The sequence below is a fragment of the Gopherus evgoodei genome, chromosome 20, assembly GCF_007399415.2.
Source record: "Gopherus evgoodei ecotype Sinaloan lineage chromosome 20, rGopEvg1_v1.p, whole genome shotgun sequence".
Lineage (NCBI taxonomy): Eukaryota > Metazoa > Chordata > Testudines > Testudinidae > Gopherus > Gopherus evgoodei.
Window position 1 is genome coordinate 10766326 of NC_044341.1, and position 17500 is coordinate 10783825.

Genomic DNA, 17500 nt, shown 5'->3' on the forward strand with positions numbered 1-17500 from the left:
GTCTATCTCCACTCGGGCACTGGTTGATCATTGAGCGTAGTAAGAGGATCCCATTGCAGTGACCAGAGCTTTAGTCAGGGCCACCCAGAGGAATGATTCAGGGGGCCGGGGGCAAAGTGGGGGAGCTGCAGCGCTTGTATTCACCCTGCATTTCAGGGGCGGGGGGCCCTTCAGTCACTCTGCATCTTCGGCAGCACTGACGGGTCCCCCGCTGCCAAAATGCCGCCAAAGACCTGGACCGCTGCTGGGCCAGGGCTTGGGGGGCCCAGGGCCTGGGGAAAATTGCGCCACTTTCCCCCTCTTCTGGCCGGCCCTGCCCTTACTGCTGCTCAGGATCAGGGCGTAGAGGCAGGCCTATAGACAGCAGTGCAGTTAGGCAGCCTGGCTCCCTGCTGCTGGCCCTGGAGAAGGACAGCACGGGGGAGAGGCATGCGCCTGCCTCCATCTCCAGACAGCCCCCATTGCCAGCAGGTGGAGGGTGAGAACGAACCACCCACCACCCCATCCCAGGTGTATGCACCAGCCCCCACCACCAGAGCGGGGGGCTTCCAGGTGCAGCAAACTTGCTAGTAAGGCTACAGGGGCACTGGGTGTAACATAGCCCCTGTTGCTCCCACACACGACTCAGACACCAAAGATCCAAGAAAAAGAAAGTGCTTTTATTTGCCTCCTCTGCGTGCGATGACTCCATCCCCCCACCGCGCTGCGTGGCCGGGGCTGGGAGCCCAGCATCCCACCAGCCCCAGGGAAATGGAGCCAGCGTGGAGAATAACACACCCAGCCCCCTCTGAGAGCAGATCGGGCCTGGGGAGGGGAAAAGTCAGCTGGCAGGCACCAGAGAGATGAACTGGGGAGCAGCCGGGGGTGGGGGGTCCTTAGGCCACCTTTAAAGAGGAAACCAGCCATGGGTCCCTTGAGATCTCTGGAAGGAACAGCACGAGGAAGCTCCCCTGCACCTAGGAGAGATCTCTGCTGCTCCCCTAGCCTGGGAAAGCCCTTGTGTCTGAGGATTGGGCCGCCTGACTGACCAGAGGTTACAAGGATGAAGGCTGGTGGAAAGTTACAGGCCAGGATGCGGCAGAGGGCTCAGGGCATGTGTATAGGGAGGGGGGGGACGTTCCCCTAGCAGACAGAAGGTGAAGGCCAAGTGAATTGCTGACCCCAGGCAAGCAGCTGACCCAGCTTCACCCCCCCACCTACTGGAATTACAGCAGGAAATGGGAGCTCACCAGCCCCTCCCACAGGGGGGAGAGCAAAAGGAACAGAGCTACAGGGAGGCAGAGCTGCGCTGTGGAGGGTCCTACCAAGGTGGGTTGAGCCTGTCAACCCTGGGGGGGGCGGTCTGTCCATCCAGAGGGAGCAGGGCCAGGAGGGCACCCTGAGCTTCCTAAACAAGGCAGCGACATTAGATCTTGCTGGGGACAGGCCTGAGCCTTGGGTGGCATGTGTGTGGCCCCAGGGCTCTGGGGCCAGCCCTCCCCATGGCGAGTCTAACGGGCACAACGTGGCTTCAAGCCCGGAAGACCCAGCCTGGCAGCGCTTTGCATAGCTCCGCAGCGCCAGATCCCCTGCCCCGGCGAGGAGGGAGAGGGGCATGTCTGAGAGCAAGCATGGCAGCCGGAGCACTGGCCGCCTCGTCTTCCATTCCTCTTCCCCCAGGAAACCACTTCACCGCCCTGCCCTGGGTAGCAGCCGTCAGATCCTAATGCGGTGGGACAGAGAAGAGAGCTCACCAGCGGGGGCTGAGCGCTACTGCCCTCGCTGCCCCCCGGCGCAGCCATTCCACACCCCAGCAGGCTGCTGTGCCAGACAGGACTGGATGCCCCAGGGGCGTGGCAGCACCAGGAACCCTTCACGGCCAGGTTGCGGGTTCAGTCCCAGCCCATGGGGGGCAATGTCCGAGGGCCACTGTGAAGTAACGGTGCCGTGCCCAGCAAGGAGTCTAAAACTAGCGCCTATCTGGGCCGAGATGCCACGCGGTGAACCAGTCACGGCTCCAGAGGACGAGAAGGCCTCTCCCTCCAGGAGATGGATGCGAGATGTGAGCAAAGCGGACCCAGACTGTCGCTGGGGCAAGGGCTTGCAACGTACCAAAGCAATTATGCTGCCCTTAGGAAAAAAAGACACCCACCCCCCTTCCCATAGCAGCTCCCACACTGCAAGGACACCCCCACTTTCCCAAGGGAGCTCTCGGCTGAGGATCCTCCCCTGTCTCTAAGCCAGGGCTGGCAAGGAGCAGAGACTCCTGCTGTCGATCTGGCCCCAAGCGGGTAATGTAGTTAGACAGGCAAATAAATTGTGGGTGGGGGGACAGACAGATGCAGACAGACACAGGGCTGCTTTCATGGAAACAGGCCAATTATGCGCAGCAGCTGCTCCTACCCCCCTGAAAGCCATTTCTCAGAGGCTGCCTGAAGCACAGGGACATGGCTCCTTGCTTCCTCCAGGCAGGTTGTTCTGCCCCCGCCTTGAAAACCCAGATGTTCTCAGCTGTGTCCCGGCCCCTTAGGATTTAACGCCTGTGGGGGGTGTTGGAGATGGTCTCCCGAAGACCTTTCTCGTGGAGTGTGGGTGCACACCTGGAGAGACATCCATTCCCCCTTGCAGCCCAGTGGGGCAGGGAAACCAGACACCTGCTACTGCAGCACCCACCTAGGCCCAGCAGGTCAGCCCAGTTTGCACGGGCCGGTCTAACTCTGCCAAGGGATTTCCACGCCTTGAGCTGTCCTCAACACACACCCTCACCTCTGGCCCATTCAGGGATCCACCCAGCAACAAAGTCACCCTGGAGAAATCAAACCGCACAGCTTTAATTCCGTGCTCACAAGGCTTCAGCCCACTGCACACAGCATGCCCCCAGCTGCCCCCCCAGGGACCCACACAGCAACACAACGACACAGCAAGAGCACACGGACAGCTGGGGGGGAGCAGGGAGGGGTGGGGTACACGCCCCTTTAACCATCCCACCTGCCCCTCGCCACTGGCAGCCGTGCTGCTGGCCCAGGGTTCAGAGCCATCTGCTGCTAAGCTGCCTGTAGGAGAGACACCGCTCTTAGGCAGCAGCTGCCATTCAGACAGAGCGGGCAGCTGCTGGCTAGAGGGGATGCCAGTGGCCAGGAGGGCCCGGTATTTTAGAGATGGTCCCACAGCGAGCCAGCAATGCCTTGCTCATAGCGTCACCTGCCACGAGGGGGGAGGGAGAATGAAGAGAACAGAGCTCCTCCTGGGGATTTAGCAATCAGGTGAGAAATGAAGGGACAGGATTATTTGGAAACTGTTCGGGGGGGGGGGGAGGACACAAGGGGCAGGCATCTCGCTGCCTCCCCGATTAGCCCCGGCAGCAGGAATCGCCGGAGGGAGAGTTCACAAGACCTCCTCTGAGCTGGACTCGGTTTTCACCCCAGTTGGGGGTGGCTGATGGGCTCGGGGATAAACGCACCAGGCTGGGATTCAGGAGACCTAGATTCCATTCTGGTTGTGCCATTGAGTCCGGGCAGCACACGCTTCAGGCCAGATTTTCAAAAGTGCCCAGCATGTGAGGGGCTGAGCTCACTGGAAAAGTCTGGCCAACAGGCTCGCAAGGAGCCAGTTCCCCCTCTGTAAAGCCAGTATAATCCTTCCTCTCCCAAACCCTTTGTCTTCCCTATTGAAGACAGTGAATGTTTTGGGGCAGGGTCTGCGTTTCAGTGAGCCTCTGTACAGCCCCTGACACCAAGGGGGCCTGATCTTACTCAGATCTTCTAGGCACTACAGTGCTAAGAGAACAGCCCCGCCTGTTTCATTGAGCATACGTGGGACTGCAGGGAGAAGGGCCATGCAGAATTTCTCCCAGCGGGAGACAGAGGCTCTTCTCATTGTTATATGACATGCCACTTCGCCCCTGTAACGGCATCTCTGGCGTCTTCCAGCCAAGGACCCCACAGCGTCTTACAGGTAGATATTACTACTGGATAGCCAGGGAAACTGAGGCATAGAGGTTCTGTAGTGAGCGCAGTGGCACAGGCAGGAACAGAACCATGCTCTCCCATTCTAACTCCACCACTCCACTCCACTCTCCCTCACCAGGGCCACGTGAGCACTGGGGAAAGCACACGCTTTCACCACGGTCTGGCTGCACCAAGCCAAGCTGGAGGCAGACTGAGGACGCTTTGGGGGCGGGGGGAGATTTCCTAGTCCACAAAGGAGCTTGTTTGCAAGCTGCTATGACAGCAGAGAGCCTTGCTGTAGCGCACAGGCTGGGGTGGGGGGAAAAGATGGCCAGACGCCCAAGAAAATGCTTGTGACAGCAGTGGGCCATGGTGGTGGATAGGAACTGGGTAGCGTCCCATTAAATAGCTAGGGAGCATTACCCCGCTCCACCCCCTGAATGGAGCACCTCGGTCCTGCCTTCGGGCAAGGAGACAGCATTTTAATACAAGCCAATGGGCTAGCCAAGGCCTGCATGCCCCCTCCACACAGCCAGGGAGGGGGCAGGCTGGGCTACCACGCTGCCCTGGAGACACCCCCCATCCCCACCCGCAGGCAGCCCCAAGAAAGGGCGAGGTTTTCTCTTGTTGCGGTTCCCATCGCCTTGCACGTGTAAGCAGAGCCACACAGCAACACCTACTGGTTCTCCTCCCTGGTGCCAGGCAGCGTGCAAGGGAAACAGAGAGAGGGGACGGCCCCTGACATTAGAAACAGGCCCAGCTCCCCATCCAGCCAGAGACTCTTCCCTCCATGCTCTCCTGGGGTGGGGGATGAAGGGAGGCAGGGACCCTGCTCCCACAAGAGAGAAGGCCCCTGAGCCAGGCCTGGGGCTGAGAGAGGCCGGGCCCGAGGGGAAAGGAGGCGAGGGCACGCCCAGAGGCCAGCCCCTACATGGGGCATGGCACCTTGGCAGGGGAGTCAGGCCAAGCATGTTCATTCTGGAAAGGGGAAGGGGGCTGTGGAAGGGCCAGCAGGTGGAGGAGCAGCACATAGGCTGGAGAGAAGCAGAGAGAGTGGGTGCTGGGGGGGCTTGAATGGGCCCAGCCCAGAGCTTCTGGAGACATGCAGGGAAAAGAGTGAGAAAGCCACCATTTCACCCAGCTTAGGTGACTCTGGCCCATCCTCTCTCGCCAACAGTCACTTCCCAGCTCCGTCCCATCCCCGCCTGCCCCGGCCAGGCCCTGGACACGATCAGCGTGAGGGGTTTAAACAAGGAGGGCTCAGCAGAACAAGCTTTCCTAGGGGCTGGGTCCCCAGATCCTGTCTCTCCGCTGCAAACGGCGGGAGATGGGGGATGATCCTGGGAGGGGACAAGCCAGCTGGCAGGCACCAGAGAGATGAACCAGCGACAATAGATGGACGAGGCGGCAGAAAAACAACCAGATGAGAAACACACAGATGAGGAGCATCTCCACCAGAGGGAGGGCTGGGGTTTATTGCTCACAGAGCGAGTGCGCTGGGGAGACCTGGCCTCCATGAGGCAGGGAGAGGTGGAGCAGCTGCCCCAGTGCAGATGGGATGGGGGAAAAGAGAGGGAGAACACGGAAAGGTTCACAGCGGGGTTTGCATGAGAGCGAACCAACAGTGCATGGCCATGAGCAAGACAGAAGAGCCGCCACATGCAGCTACGTGTGCGCGGCTGCCAGAGACAGACACACAAGGATCTCACAGCGTGCTGGGGAGCAAGTGCAGAGACCCCAGAGGCTCACGACTGCCTAGCCATGGAAGGGGAAACATACCCCCAGCGGCTGTAGACGGATTGCAGTCGGCGCTATTCTAAACAGGTGGAAAGATGGGAGCCAGACAGTGCTACGGGCTGGATCTAGCAGCTGCCCCATGTACAGCTATGAGTGGGTCAATCCCGAGCCTGTGGCACCAGTGGGTCTCCCTCCACGACCCATCACACACAGCAGGGCTCGCCCCCAGCCACTCCCGGGATCAGAGCTGTTCTCCAGCCCCAGGGCCAGGCCTGGCCGAGGCAGACAGTGTGTGTGTGGGGCGGGGGAACCTTACAGCGTCTGGTAGGTGCTGTCCTTGGACTTGAGGAACTTGACGATGAAGTAGAAGACGGCCTGGACGCTCAGCACGAGGACGATCCCCCCCACGAAGCTGGCTGAGTCGAAGCCAGGCGGGCGGAACTCGGGAGTGGTTGTCAGCGGGGGGCCGGCTGTCATCCCTGGGGGGGGAAGCAGCAACAATGTTACTGGGGCCTGATGCCAAGCACACACCCGTGTGATGCCGCACTCCCTCTCCCAGCCTGCCACCTGCTCCCTAGTTACTGGCCACCTGAGCAGGCTTCTGGGCCCTTGGGGCCCCGAGCCCGGATAAAAGGTACGCTGTCCCCCTCCTGCCCCTGGCTAAGCAGGGCTTCCCCAGGCAGTGATGGAGGGAAAGGGATGGGAGATGCCCCTGACTCTGGAATAGGCTCACCTGAATCTCTCCAGGCACTCGGAGGGGCATTCCACCTAGAGAGAACACTGCCCTCTCAGCCAACGCCCCAGCATAGTGCCAGGGGGACTGGGCCATCAGAGATGAAGCTGAGGTCCTGGCTGTTTGGGACGAGGGTCACTCCAGATCCCATGTCACTTCCCCCATTTTCTTTGGCCAGCAGCATCTCTCCTTCCCTGTGGTGCAATGTATGAGTGGGCAGCTGCCCTCCTCCTCAGAGGTGGCTGCATTCCAGTGCAGCCAACACACTGGGCTTCCTATTGTAATCAGTCTCCCAAGCCCAGATGGCGTGTCATGCACTGAAGCTGCTGGTGACACAGCAGCCTGTTGACCCGTGAGGAAGAACTAGACCCATCTGTAGGCAGAGGTGAGAGGAAGGGGCAGAGACTGCAGAGCAGCAGCAGCGCTCTGCATCCTGACATGTTCTATAACAGAGTGAAATGCAGAGGATGGGGGGCACTTCAGGCCCCCCATGCACACTACAGACCCCAGAAGGGTCCCTGTAAGGAGACTGGTTAGTGAATGGAGTTTAACCCTTTCAGTGCTCTCCCTACGCCAGCCCCTTCCTCTGGCCACACCACCTCCTGTAGCAGAGAGTTTACCGCAGAGCACAGAGTGTGCGTGAGTGTTTGGGAGCAGAGAGAGAACCAGCTGCATGCGGAATGGGAGGACTGGGAAGAGAAGCCGTCGGCTGCTCCGCTAAAGAGAGCAACTGCCCATCGGAGCCTGGGCTGGATCAATAATTCACAAAGCTCCGGGATACAGTTACTCGTTTTAATTAGCTGAAAGCTCTGATTCCTGCTCCTCCTTCCTGGAAAGGAGAGTCCTTCTCATAACATTGCCATCCCGCTCTCCATCCTCCCTCCTGGTTCCCCACCCCAGCAGCAAGAGTCCATTTAGGAGCAAGGGAGTGGAAAGAGAATCTGTTCCTGTTACATTCCGCCTGCCTTCATTTCCCCAGGGCAAGTTCAGCCGGAGGCAGTATTCTCTTCCTCTCCCTGTCTCACCGGTGCTGAGGTCCGCTCCACCCAAGGCTTGGCTGCATTTTAATGGGGAGTGAAGCAATGCTGGGAGAGTCTCTATATGAAAGCAGAGGTGTCTCTCTCACTTGCGCCCAGGCCTGATTTTTCCAAACATTTGGACCCCACATACACGTGCAAATCGAGTGTGCAAGTTGATCAACTTGTGATACGCTACATGAGCGATGACCTTGTTTGCATGAACAAATCACAGCTAACTGTGCCTATAAGTTAGTACACAGGTCTCCCAGCCTCCCACCCCCCTTTAAAAAAAAAAAAAGTCAGGCCCATCATTTAGACATAATATGTAGCACTGGATGCTTCACAAAAGGCAGGCAAGGCACTGCACACAGCACGGTGAGCTCTGGAAGGGAGAGGTGTCAGTCACCCCTGCCTTTGTACATGCTAGGCTTTCACCACCAAAATGTTTGGAGGTCCCCAGCATGGGACTATTCCGTATGTGACAGGGCTTTGATTAATAGAACTCTGCCCTTGCACAGCACTTGACATTTACCTAGAAGCGCTTCAGGCAGTGACTAATAACCATCCAAAGGCTCCCTGGGATGGAAGTAAAAGTCATTAGTCCCCCTTTTAGTACAGGTGGGGAAACTGAGGCACAGAGCAGGGGAGGGAGGAGAGGACTTTCCAGAAGTCACACAGCCAGCGCTGTCAGTAGAACCCAGGAGTCCTGAGGGCCAGGCCTGTGTTTGAATTACAGCACACGCTTCCCTCTTCTCTTTCTGCAGGAGAAATTCTGGAATGAAGAGAAATTCGACTGCTCGGCCCCAGCCAGCTCCTGGCTGACGTGGGAGGGAAGGGTGTGTGTTCTCAGCACAGCAAGCCCCACCAGACTCCTCCCCGCTGACCTGAGCCTGGTGCAAGAACCACACATTAGAACTTGCCTCGTCTCCAGCCTGCCACTCCCGCCCCAGCCCACACGGGTGCCACTTGCCTGGGGTGAGGATCTCAGGCTGCTTGGTGGATGCTCGTGGAGGCTCCTTGGTGGGCGATCTCTGCGCTGAGGGGGCAAGGGTGAAAGAACAAGACGAAATGCTTAGAGGCCAGAGTTCCTCGCTGGCTCTCACCATGGCTGGGACTGGAGCGCCCTCTTCAGCCAGTGCGTCTGCCCCATTCCCTACAGCGCCCCCTGCTGGAGCAGCTGGGACTGGAATAGCTGAGAGCTCCCCCACAGCCACTGCTCCTGCCCCATTCCCTACAGCGCCCCCTGCTGGGAGCGGCTGGGACTGGAATAGCTGAGAGCTCCCCCACAGCCAATGATCCTGCCCCATTCCCTACAGCGCCCCCTGCTGGGAGCGGCTGGGACTGGAATAGCTGTGAGCTCCCCCACAGCCAATGATCCTGCTCCATTCCCTATAGCGCCCCCTGCTGGGAGCAGCTGGGTCTCGTGTAACTGGGGACATCAACTGGCTGTCAGACACATCAAGTCCCCCAGTGGGCTGAGCCCATGGAACTGCCCCTCCTCCCAGGACAGGCAGCCCTGCTTACTCCCTGTGCATGCAGTTGGCTGCAGGCAGAGGCTCCCGACCACGTTTGGGTCAGAGGTGATTACGGGATCCTGGAAGCAGCTGGGACAGGAGTAGCTAGCAGCTGCCTTGACAGCCAGTGCTCCTGCCACGTTCTCCACAGCACCTCCTGCAGAGAGCGGCTGGGACTGGTTTCACGGCTGCCGCTCCTGCAATGGAGCGTGGATTCTCTTCCATGAAAGCAGATAAATAATAATACTATCCCCTAGCACTTACGAGACCATCGGCACGCATGACACCTTGCAAAGAAAGGGGAATATTATCTCCATTTTACAGATGGGAAAATCAGCCAGCCTCTGAGCCAGGGGTAAAATGCAGGTCTCCAGAGGCCTGGTGCTGCGCTCCACCCAGAGCTCACGCTGTTGCATTCATGCCGGGAAGTTACCTGGACACACAGCAGTGACATTGTAGATGGAGCACGTCTCCTTGGTGGCATCACCCTTCCCAATGCAGCTCCCGGGCCCTGAAGGGAACAGGAAAAACCTTTCACAAAACTCCCCCAAGCAAACCTGCCCCCTAGAAAGCCCTGCCATTCCCCCTGCAAAGGGGGCTCTGAGTGGGTGACAACAAGCAAGACCATGTGGCCAGCCTGGTAAGCCACACACGAGAGCTGGGGAAGCAGCACCTAAAGACTCGAAGTCCACACCCGCCCAAATGAGCATCCAGGCTTTGAGTTTGACATGTTCCAACTTTGCATCAGCGGCCTCTGCTCCCCCAGGATCCTGCCCAGCATCACGCCCAGAGCTCGTGCGGACGGCGTCGCACTTGGAACACGATCTCCTGCTGGGACGCGTTCCTGGGCAGCGTTGCGTGGACGACCGGCAAACCCCTCCCCCCCCATCGGATCCATGCAGCTTCCACTAGGACCCACGCTTTGTATTGACAATTCCCCCAGATCCTGGAAGAGCCCCATCGCGGGCTGAGACAGAGACCGCCTCTGACCCTTGGGGATATTTCAGTTCCCGGAGGGTGGAGGAACAGCAAGAAGATCACATCTCCGGTTGTTTTGTCCCTGTAAGTGGTTCTCTCCAGCATTAAACACCTAGGCTGGAATTTGGAGTTATCTGGGATCCATTGAATCCCGTGGCACTCAAATCACAACCCTTGTTTCAGCTCAGCTGCATTAGCTCCATCCCCTTTGGAAAGCCAGTTATTTTACCATTTCAGCTACGGAGCCTTACATAGCGTCACTGCAGACCCCAGTAACCTGGCAGGAGCCCACCCCAGCACATGGCGGCTGGATGAGGATAGCTGGACAATCAAGCAGCTGGACCGAGCACGGCACATCAGAAACCCATTCCTGGAGAGTGAGAGGCAGCCTACCGGCTTGTTGACCACGCAGACAAGCCATTCACATGCCACTTCTGGAGCAAGAGGTCATGGTTGAATTGCAAGCAGAGCAGAATCTGATGCATCTCACCTCAGAGGTGGCTGCATGTTACCAGCAGGTGATGTGATCTCCAAATAGATGGACTCGGGTTACTCTACTTAAAGTCACTGAAGGAGCCGGGGCTTCCCAAAAGAGTTTAAACCAAGTGGCAGGTATTATTAAGCTCCTGGGTTTTCCGCAGGTCCATGTGCTTGGGCCAGGGGGTTGGCTTACCCTTGCCACATGCTCCTCTGTCTCAGTTCTCTGCCCAAACTTTGGGCAGTGGAGGATTTTCAATTCCATTATCTCTGCTTCTCCCACCCCGATGACATCAGTTGTTATTGAAGGTAGCAGCAGAAGCAGCCAGAGCCCCTCCCAAAGCAACAGGACACAGAAACTCAACACCCACCCAGAAAACAAAGATGCCGGGTGCTGTTCTGTTCAGGATTGGCTGGGCCTTGGGCTTTAAGGCACCAGGGTAAGATGTGAAAGAGACAGTCTCCCCCAGCAAAGACCTAGTGTCTTCCATGGGTCACAGAGCAGGGACTTTGCAAAGCCTCCAGCTTAGAGAGCTCACGCCACACCGAAGCGAGAGACTGAATTACACGGACGCGCGAGAAAGCCCCTCACGCAGTCACCGCTCTGTCACTTTTCGTTGCTCGGCTCTGAGAGGGACAACCCACCTCCCCTTGTCCAGCTGGGCCTGATCCCCTGGGTGCACCAGTCAGAGCAATAGGACAGCCGGAGCGGAAAGCGACTCTGCTGGCCACAGTGTGTGTAGGGTGGGATGGGATAGACAACAAATCAGAAAGCAGAGTTTGTTCTTTGCTCACTGGGGGAACTGGGCTGCCGGCCACCAGAGCTTAATTTGTGCCTGGGGTTGGCAGGGCTCAGGCCCAGCATCTCGTCTGTCGGTGGCAGGCAAGGCCATGCTGTGCAGAGGATGCCAGCATTACCGGCACTTCTGTCTTTACAAATTAAGCATCACCAGCTGCGGCTGACAGAGCTAGCAACCTGCCAGCCCTGCACTGGCCACCACGGGGCACTGCTGCTGTCAGCCAGTGGTGGGGCTGGAGGTGTGATGCCTAAAGCCAGAGGCCTTTAAGGTGGGGGAGCAGGCTGCATCCACCAATAGAAGCAGCTGGGGGGGGTGGCACTCAGTACCAGGGAGCATGAGTCACAGAGCAGTGGGAGGTGATGGCTCAGGATAGGGTGGGAAGATAAATGGGATTTTTGGCAGGTGAATGTGTGTGAGATGCTGGGTAATTTTTTTTTTGGGGGGGGGTGATGTAACTGGGGAGGGGCCCCCACTAAGACACTTGTCCCCCATCTTAATTGGAGCACAGCAGGCCAGCTGTTGCCTCTCCACCGCGTTTAGTGGCTCCCTCTGGGCGGGCTCCTCGCTGCACCATAGAGGTTTTCGCAGCAGGCTGCTGAGCCTGACCTCAACCTGGCTTTTGAGCAGGGCACTGCACGGGAAGAGGCAGCTGACTAGCAGCCAGGGAAACCAGGCCTCAGCTCACAGACCCAGCCGGGGCCCCTCCATGCCCTCTGTCTATCCCACCAGGAGGAGCGCTCTGCCCACACCGGGGTGTCACCTCCGCTAGAGGGCTGAGCCGGGGTGGGGAAGTTCCCCAGCATCCAGAGACAGGGAGATTTCTCCGAGACGGTCTCCATAGGGAAGCAGGATGTGACTAGGTGGGCAGGGAAGAAACCTTCTGTCACTGAGTCACTTAGAAAGCTTGGAATTCAGCTATCAAAGCACAACAAACTCCCCACTGATCTGCCAGAGCAAGAGGAAGCAGCCAGGGGTGCCGCTCAGCCAACCCCCCCGCCCGGCTAGCAGAGCCCAATACAACCACAGCACCCTATCCGGCCTGGGGACAAGCCAGCCCCAGCAGACCCCAGCCGGGAAAGGCAGCCAGGAAATCTGTCCTGAAACCATTGCCAGAGGAATCATGGTGATAGGCGCAGCGTGTGACCCATTGCAGGTGTTGGGAGAGAGTGAGCCTGTGGCCTGACCAGCATAAAAGTGCCTGCAGCCGGGGCTCAGCACCCATTTAGGCTCCTGCAGAGCAGGCCAGGCTTTCCAAGCGCTCAATGTGACGCTCACAGAGGGGTTTTCACAAGGGCTCAGAAAACCAGCCCCCGGCTATGGATGCGTAGACTCCAGCTCAAAAGGAACAGGACCCACGAACACTTAGGAGACTGGTACTTTCCAGGCCACCAGCAGAACATTCTTAGGGCCCGTTTCCAGCTGTTTCCCAGGTCACGGGGCTGAGAACCATGCCATGGATTCGCTCCACATGGAGGGCTTGGGATACGGTTTTAAGATGATGATGTTTGAATACAGCTTGATACCTCCTGGCGGGCAGGGCCCATGGGGCCAGGCTGCAAAGGGTTAAGACAGGAGAACTAGAGAGGCTCCCCCAGCGTACCTGGCTCCTCAGTGGCTCCACAGCGCATCCACACGCAGCCGGTGATGTTCTGGGAAGCGTCTCCTTCAATGCACCTCTCACAGGGCTCCAGCTGTTTGCACTCTCCTGCCAAAACCCAGAGGATGCCAGATGTCAGGTCCCAGCAAGCAGCCAGGTAACTAGCCCGCTTGGAGGATGGGGCACAGAGCCATGAGGCTTCAAGGTTGAAGGGCACCTCAGAATTGCTAAATGAAGCCTTCATGGACACAGAATAGTCCCCAGCCCCCTCCCCTTCAGTTCTGACCTGAGCGCACTTGAGCAGGGGGTTTCTTGGGAGCCTGGCCAGCATTCCCTCAAGGACAACACAGTACCAGGGCCTCTGAGCTGACCCTGCCTCTCAGCCCCAGCATGCCGCGGCCCTGGCAAGTGTTTGGAGAGTCAAGACATTCTCGCCCTTGCCTGTTCTTGGAAGTTAGGTGCATTAGAATCTAATGATTAGACCCAGGAGAGGCCGAGTCCCATGGTCTGAGCATGGGACAGAGTCAGACCTCTCCGACACTGACTGCCTCTCTGGCCTCAGGCAAGTCACTTCAGTACCTAAATGGCTTTGCAAATCTGGGCCTCAGTTTCTCCATCTTGGAAAGCAGGATGTTCATTTTCACATATGCTCAGGGCCACAGCCACATGAGGTAAGTGTCCCATGCTGTATGCCCTCCGCAGAGAGGCAGAGAACCCCCCAGCCACGACTCGGCCCTTTAATCACAGATCTCAAAGCACTAATACACAGAGCTGGGCTAATGGCTGGGTTTTTTGGTTCCAAGCAATTTTGGAAAAAACTCACTTCAGGTTGAAATGACTCTGAGGGGTTTTTGAATGTTCAGTGAATTGCAAAGTCTGTTGCAGGCTGTCCCAGAGCAGGGCCTTGGTCCGGGATTCCCTAAATCTCCAGTGGCTGCCCAGAGCACTGGGCTAAGGGCCATGAGGGCGGGTGGGACAGTGGCTGTATCACCACCACCTCTGGTTGTTTTTGTGAATGGCCCAAACTATTTGGATCAACTTCCCTGTGCTCTGCCTGGGCAGTTCCCTCCAGATGCTGGGGCGCTGGGACAACCCTGAAGCACTCCTCACCTGCACCCAGCTCTGGGCTGAGCCATGTTGGCCTTGCAGGATTCCTGTACCCAGGCCCACATTCTGGGGCCGCTGTCCTAAGGCAACAGCCTGCTTCCTCCGGCCTCCTACCTAGTTCCTTGCAAAGCCTGGTCATGGGAGACCCACTCCCATGTCCCTAGGCCCAGCCACAGATACACAGCAGCTGTGGATCCCAATCCTGAAATCGGCGACTGAGAATGCTCAGCACATCCCAGGAGGCGATTGGCACTTGTCAGGATTGGACCCATAAAAGCCATTCAATTAGGTATATCTGGGGTTGATCAATTACAGTGAAAGGCTGGTCTCCTGGCTAACACATTGCACTGGGATTCAGGAGAGCTGGATTCTATTGCCAGCTCTGCTGCTGGGGGACCCCTGGGCAAGCCACTGTAATAGCTCCATGCCTCAGTTTTCCTACCTGTGAAATGGGGGGTCATTAGTTCCTTCCTTTGTCTTATCTACTTAGATTGTAAGCTCTTTGGGGCAGGGACTGTCTGGATACTGGTCCACACAGCACCCAGCCCCAGGGAGCCCTGATCTCAGTTCAGGTCACTATATGGCTATTTCCCCAAACTGGGCCTGTTCGCTTGCTAAAGGCCGGATCCTTGCTAACAGCCGGGGTCCATTCCAGAGACAGCAGCTTGGGGGGGGGGGGGAGTACAACCAGAACCTGGATTTCAGTGGAAGATTAAAAAAAAAAAAAAAAAAAAAAAAGTCAGAGCCCATCCTAGAAGTCCCCAGCCTTTGCCTCCCAGAACAGCAGCCAGGCCAGGCTTCTTTACAAGAGGGGTCTGCTCCCTTCCCCTCCCTTGCTGGCTTACGAACACGGCCTTCTCCACCCCCAGCTGGATAGGAATTAGCAAGTCTAACCACTATCCCGCTTGGGATCTCACTGTGCCTGCCCGTCCCCCGCATTTATTCATCATGGCCCAACATTTAAAAAAATAGCCCAGGGGGAAATAAAGTGAGTCACCCAGGTATCGAATGGGACGTCTCATCTTTATTCTCAGAGGACTCTCCTGCCCCTGCGTTATTTGCTCGAAATGGAAGAAGTGATAGCCAGTAAGGAGGGGGCAGAGGGGAGGCTGTGTGATCTAGTGGTTAGAACAGGCCCTTTAGCGTCACGACAGTAGGATTCCTCGTCAAAGCCCACGTAGGCCTGGGCTGAACTCAAAACACCGGAGTCGAGGGGGCGACTCGTGTGGCGGGAGCTACGTGGGCCGCGTGTTCAGTGTTTGTAGCACTGGGGCCTTGGTACCAAGTTTTCAGGAGAGGTTCATGGGCTCTGGGCACCACCGGCTCTGGCTGTCCACCTCGAGGGCCCGTTGTTCGGAGAGACGGAGTGCTCACTGCCCTGATAACAGCTGGCACTGGAGGCACTCAGCACTGCCAAGAATCAGGCCCCAGATGACAAGTTGAGTGCCCAAAATTAGCAGTCACCTTGGAAAAATCTAGGCATCAATCCCACTGGGGTAAAACCCAGCACACCCATGGAGGTCGCTGCAGGTTTAGGGCCCTGGAGGACCTTAACCTCTGTGCCTCAGTTTACCCCCTTGCAAACTGGGAGGAACACCCGCCATTTCATATCCCTTGGAAAAGCTGGACTGAGAGGCATTACAGGAGCGCAAAGGATTGTTTCGGGACAGCTAACGAGCAGCTTAGGGTCCGAGTTGAAACAAAGGGTCCTTGAAACCAACTGGCCATCAACCACCAGGCAGAACCTGACCCACAGGCCACTCCTGCTCTTGCAAACCAGGAAAATGGAAAAGAAAATAATTAGGCAATTACCTTCCTGCAATAAGCGAAAGGCTGAGTGGCACATTACCATGGATACAGGGTTTTGGTACTAACACTGGTCTTTGCTTAGCAGTTAGAAACCTGTAAGTAACCAATGGGGAAGTAGGACTTTGTTCTCCGGGTTTCAGGCAGGTTTAGAATTGAAGTTATTTTTATCCTGCCAGGCCCAGAGACACAGAATCAGACATTTTGCTGAATGCTGCCTGTTCTGGTACTTTACAGAGGGGATCGGGCAGCCGAAGGGGGAAAAAACAACACACAGATTGTAGCACTCTAGGATCTGAAGCCTCCCTCTCTTCGGCCCTTAGCAGGAAAGTCCCAGCTGCAGGACGGTGAGCGGCTCTGCCAGCGCTCTGCCCAGATTGGCAGGCAATCAGCGGAGCTGGAGAACTCCGTCCGGAATTCTTTAGGTCTCTCGTGGGCCTCAGAGCTAGAAATCTCTCCCAGGCATTTTGTTCAGGGGAATGAAACAAGTGCTGGATTTGCATGGTGAGGACATAGGGATCATGCGAGTCCCCGGGGAGGCAGGAAAACACAAGCGCACAGTTGAAGCTGGAAGTTACAGCAAGGAAAGGGACCTTGCACAAATAGGTACCAACCCCCTGAAGAGAGAACCCCACAAACTGTAGGCTGGATTTTGATCTCAGGTCATACCCACATTTGGGAACATTGTCCATTGTCTGCCCCAGAGCAGGGAGCTTCGGACAAGGGCTCTCTGGGCACCAGCCACAGATCGGCTTGGAGCAGAGCGACAGCCTGGGGTGGGCATCCATCGTGGGTCACTGCTGGCACTGAACTGGCCAGTGGGGGAATGGGTCACAGAACCAGGCCAGCGCAGCTCCAGCCTTGCAGGCCAGGGGGTGACTGCCTGACAGCCCAGCTGACCACAAGCCCCAGGAAGGGTTTGCTGCCTTGCAAAGGGCTCCCCTGAACCCCAGGACTTGGGAGGAGCCTGAGCCACGAGCCAGCAGCGTCCCCAGCGGTAGGAGAGCCAGGAGGGCTCAGCCCCCTCACCTAGGATGGTTTGTAAACGAACTCAGCGCTGCCCTGGCAAGCTGCGCAGGGCGGGGGGCACAGACCTTCGTGCGCTGAGCGGGGAGATTCCCTTTCCAACAAGCCCAGACCGCGGCTCCAGCCTGGGAGCGGGGTCCAGGCTGGCGGGGTACCCCGTGAGGGAGCTCCCCGGTCCTGCTGCGTTCCCCAGAGGCGCTGGCGAGGGGGAGAAGCTGCACCCCCGGTGCCCCCACTTACCTGCCCAGCCGAGAGGCAGCCAGGGCGCGCAGAGCAGCGCGCAGCAGAGCGCAGCCCGCCGCGCCCAGGTGCGCGTCGCTCCCATGTCTCCGGTCTGCGGGGCAGGAGCGAGTCCCCTGCTCTGGCGGTTTGTCGCTTTCGGAGGAGCGAGCGGGGCTCCCGGGAAGCAGCCGGAGCAGAGCGAGCTTATGCGCGCAGGGGCGGGGAGCGAACAGCCAGCGTCCCGGCCGGGGGCGGGGGCACGGGCACAGCCAGGTGCGGCCCCGCCTCGCCCCGCCCCGGAGAGCCAGGTGCGGCCCCGCCCCGCCCAAACCACGAGAGCCAGGTGCGGCCCCGCCCCGCCCAAATCACGGGCTCCTGCGGGTGCTGCCCCGGCCCACCCCGTGGGGGCGCAGCTGCTTCTCCAGATAAGCCCCCATCTTAGCCAAAGGGCTCCCCCCGCCCCCCCTGAGATGCGACCTCCCCCTATCCAGGGCAGAGGCGGCGAGGGGGGCGGGGCAAGCTCCCCCAGGTGCACACAAGCCTTTTCTCCACCTGCTA

At 58.1% G+C, this 17500-nt stretch overlaps 1 protein-coding gene across 2 annotated transcripts; it reads right to left on the bottom strand.

The window, feature by feature from the left end:
* Positions 1-638: 638 nt before the first annotated feature.
* Positions 639-17167, bottom strand: CD164L2 (CD164 molecule like 2). Of its 2 annotated transcripts, none has more exons than XM_030539361.1 (6): positions 16961-17132; positions 12785-12889; positions 9363-9440; positions 8386-8451; positions 5980-6142; positions 639-1702 (listed from the first exon to the last, which is right to left on the bottom strand). In XM_030539361.1, exons 1-6 carry the CDS (start codon positions 17043-17045, stop codon positions 1696-1698), a joined length of 504 nt encoding a protein of 167 aa, XP_030395221.1. In that variant the 5' UTR covers positions 17046-17132; the 3' UTR covers positions 639-1695. The 2 variants fall into 2 exon arrangements, with proteins under 2 accessions (XP_030395221.1, XP_030395222.1); XM_030539362.1 differs by lacking the exon at positions 639-1702 and adding an exon at positions 2795-4618 and having other exon boundaries at positions 16961-17167.
* Between the last annotated feature and the right edge of the window lie 333 nt (positions 17168-17500).

Bases quoted from the DNA above. Each gene is read 5' to 3' on its own strand.
- CD164L2 (XM_030539362.1), bottom strand. From the start codon at position 17,045: ATGGGAGCGACGCGCACCTGGGCGCGGCGGGCTGCGCTCTGCTGCGCG. The intron at 9,441-12,784 runs GTACGCTGGGGG...TGTTCCCTTCAG, and splicing joins TGGAGCCACTGAGGAGCCAG to GGCCCGGGAGCTGCATTGGG. The intron at 6,143-8,385 runs GCAAGTGGCACC...TTCCCCCCCCAG, and splicing joins GCCTGAGATCCTCACCCCAG to GGATGACAGCCGGCCCCCCG.